The 2,513-nt window shown below is 51.0% G+C and overlaps 1 protein-coding gene across 1 annotated transcript in view; it reads left to right on the top strand.

The window, feature by feature from the left end:
* LOC107199184 (tenascin-X-like) overlaps window positions 1-2,354 on the top strand; it is a gene marked incomplete at its 3' end in the record, with an annotated part of 9,750 nt that extends 7,396 nt beyond the window's left edge. Inside the window, exons 6-7 of the mRNA XM_033511697.1 lie at window positions 1,243-1,602; window positions 1,998-2,354. Coding sequence (XP_033367588.1) covers window positions 1,243-1,602; window positions 1,998-2,354 — 717 coding nt within the window. The remainder of the gene's footprint in view (window positions 1-1,242; window positions 1,603-1,997) is intronic.
* Window positions 2,355-2,513: the final 159 nt, after the last annotated feature.

Below are 2,513 nucleotides of genomic sequence, written 5' to 3' on the forward strand. Positions count from 1 at the left end.
GGATGGATGATGGATGGATGGATGGATGGATGATGGATGGATGATGGATGGATGGATGGATGGATGGATGATGGATGTGATGGATGGATGGATGGATGATGGATGGATGGATGGATGTGATGAATGGATGGATGGATGGATGGATGAATGAATCAATGGATCAATGGATCCATGGATCCATGGATCCATGGATAGACAGAGGGGAAGAGATGAAGAATGGATGGATAATTGGCTCCTCGGCGAGTTGGTCGGGTAGACTGAAGGATGATGGGATGGTTGGGAATGCATGGATGGTGATGGATGATATATCAATGGAAGGGGACCTTCTGAGTGGGTTGGATGGATGACTGCTGAATGGACACGTGTCTGGACAGGTGCATATGAGGCTGAGCCCATGGCTGGTTTTTACTCTGAGTGAATGAGTGAATGAGAGTAGGGGAATAGGATTGTATTCAAATCATTTACAATTCAAATAGGATTGTATTCAAGGACTGACTGAAAGAAACAGGATGGATTGATGAATGGATGGATGAAGATGGATGAAGATGGATGGATGGATGAAGCTGGATAATGAATGATAGCTGTTGGGGCAGTTTGTTAGTGGTTTGATATGTCAGATCAGCAGGTGGGTGGCTGGATGACCAAATGCAGGGTGAGATTAAAGAACTTGAATGAAAATGTGCATAGTATGACGGGTAGCTAGATGGATGGGTAGATGATGGGTGATGGAATCAATAGTCCAACATATAAAATTGTAAATGGAAGGATGAATACATTGATTTGTGGGTAGTGGGATGGATGATTGGATGGAGAAAGGGATTACCATGCTGTCATCCACTGCAGGCACAGAAGAGCCAGAGGAGTTGCCCCTGCCCTCAGAGGAGCAAAAACATGAGAAACTCCAAATTGAGACACCCCCGTCTGATGCACCCCCAGTGCAGGCAGTAATGGGGGAGCTGAGGGTATCCAGTGTCACCNATGATGATGATGATGATGATCAATGGTGAATGGATGATGGGTGTTGGGCAATTTGTTGGAGGTTTGATGTATCAAATTAGTGGATGGGTGATTGGATGATCCAAAGGAGGGAGAAGTTAAAGAATCACTTGAAGGGAAATATGCATGCAAAGAACTGTGCTTGAATGAATGAGTGGACAGTGAAAGCCAGAATGAATGATCCAGGAGATTAAATTGTGGATGGATGTTCAGATGGACACATCCATCACCATCCTCTCTCCATAGGAGCTGCAGAAGAACCAGAGGAGCTGTCCTGGCCCTCAGAAGAGACCCAACATGAGAAATCCCAAACTGAGGCCTCTGCATCTAATGCCTCCCCAGCACAGGCAGTACTGGGGGAGCTGAGGGTCTCCAGCATCACCCCCAACTCCATGGAGCTGCAGTGGAGTGTCCCTGAGGGCCCCTTTGACTCCTTCATGCTGCAGTACCGGGATGCCCATGGCCAGCCCCAGGCCCTGCCCATTGATGGCAGGTCCCGCTCAGTGACGGTGCCGGGGCTGTCCCCATCCCACCGGTACCGCTTCCACCTCTATGGGCTGCAGGGCAGGAAGAAGATGGATCACGTCTCCACCGAGGCTGTGACAGGTAAGGGGGAAGGTCAGAGTGGGGAGGGTGGGTGGATGGGTGGATGAAGGATGATGGGTGGAGGGAGAGATGGAGGGATCAAGGGATGGAGGAATGAGCGAGTTGAGGAAGGGGTGGAGGAAGTGCAGGAGTCGGATGGATGGATGGATGGATGGATGGATGGATGGATGGTACAAGGATGATACATTATTGTTGTTGAGAGCATTTTGTTGGTGGTTTGACATATCAGATGAGTGGCTGAATGGTTGGACGACTCAGGTGAGATTAAAGAAGGAGTTGAAGGAAAAGGTGCTTGGTGTGCCCTGTGAATGAATGCATAGTTTGGTTGGGGGATGGTGGATGTTTGGATGGACACAGGCATTCCCACCCCCAGCACTATCCACACCCCACTACAGCTGCAGCAGAGCCAGAGGAGCAGCCCCTGCCCTCAGAGAAGCCCCAACATGAAAAACATCGAACTGAGTCCCCTGCATCTGAGGCACCACTTGTGCGGGCAATGCTGGACGAGCTGAGGGTCTCCAGTGTCACCCCTGACTCTGTACAGCTGCAGTGGACTGTCCCCAGTGGTTCCTTTGACTCCTTCATGCTGCAGTACCGGGATGCCCATGGCCAGCCCCAGGCCCTGCCCATCGCTGGCAGGTCCCGCTCAGTGACAGTGCCAGGGCTGTCCCCATCCCACCGGTACCGCTTCCACCTCTACGGGCTGCGGGGCAAAAAGAAGATTGACCATGTCTCCACTGAGGCTGTGACAGGTAAGGGGGAAGGTCAGGGGGGTGAGGGTGCATAAAGGAAGTGAGAGAGAGAGGGATTAAGGAATGGGGGTATGGGTGGGTGAAGGAAGGGATAGAGAGGTGCAGGAGTGGAAAGATGGAGGATGGATGGATGGATGATGGATGGATGGATGATGGATG

The sequence above is a fragment of the Parus major genome, unplaced genomic scaffold (genome assembly GCF_001522545.3).
Source record: "Parus major isolate Abel unplaced genomic scaffold, Parus_major1.1 Scaffold482, whole genome shotgun sequence".
Taxonomy (NCBI): domain Eukaryota; kingdom Metazoa; phylum Chordata; class Aves; order Passeriformes; family Paridae; genus Parus; species Parus major.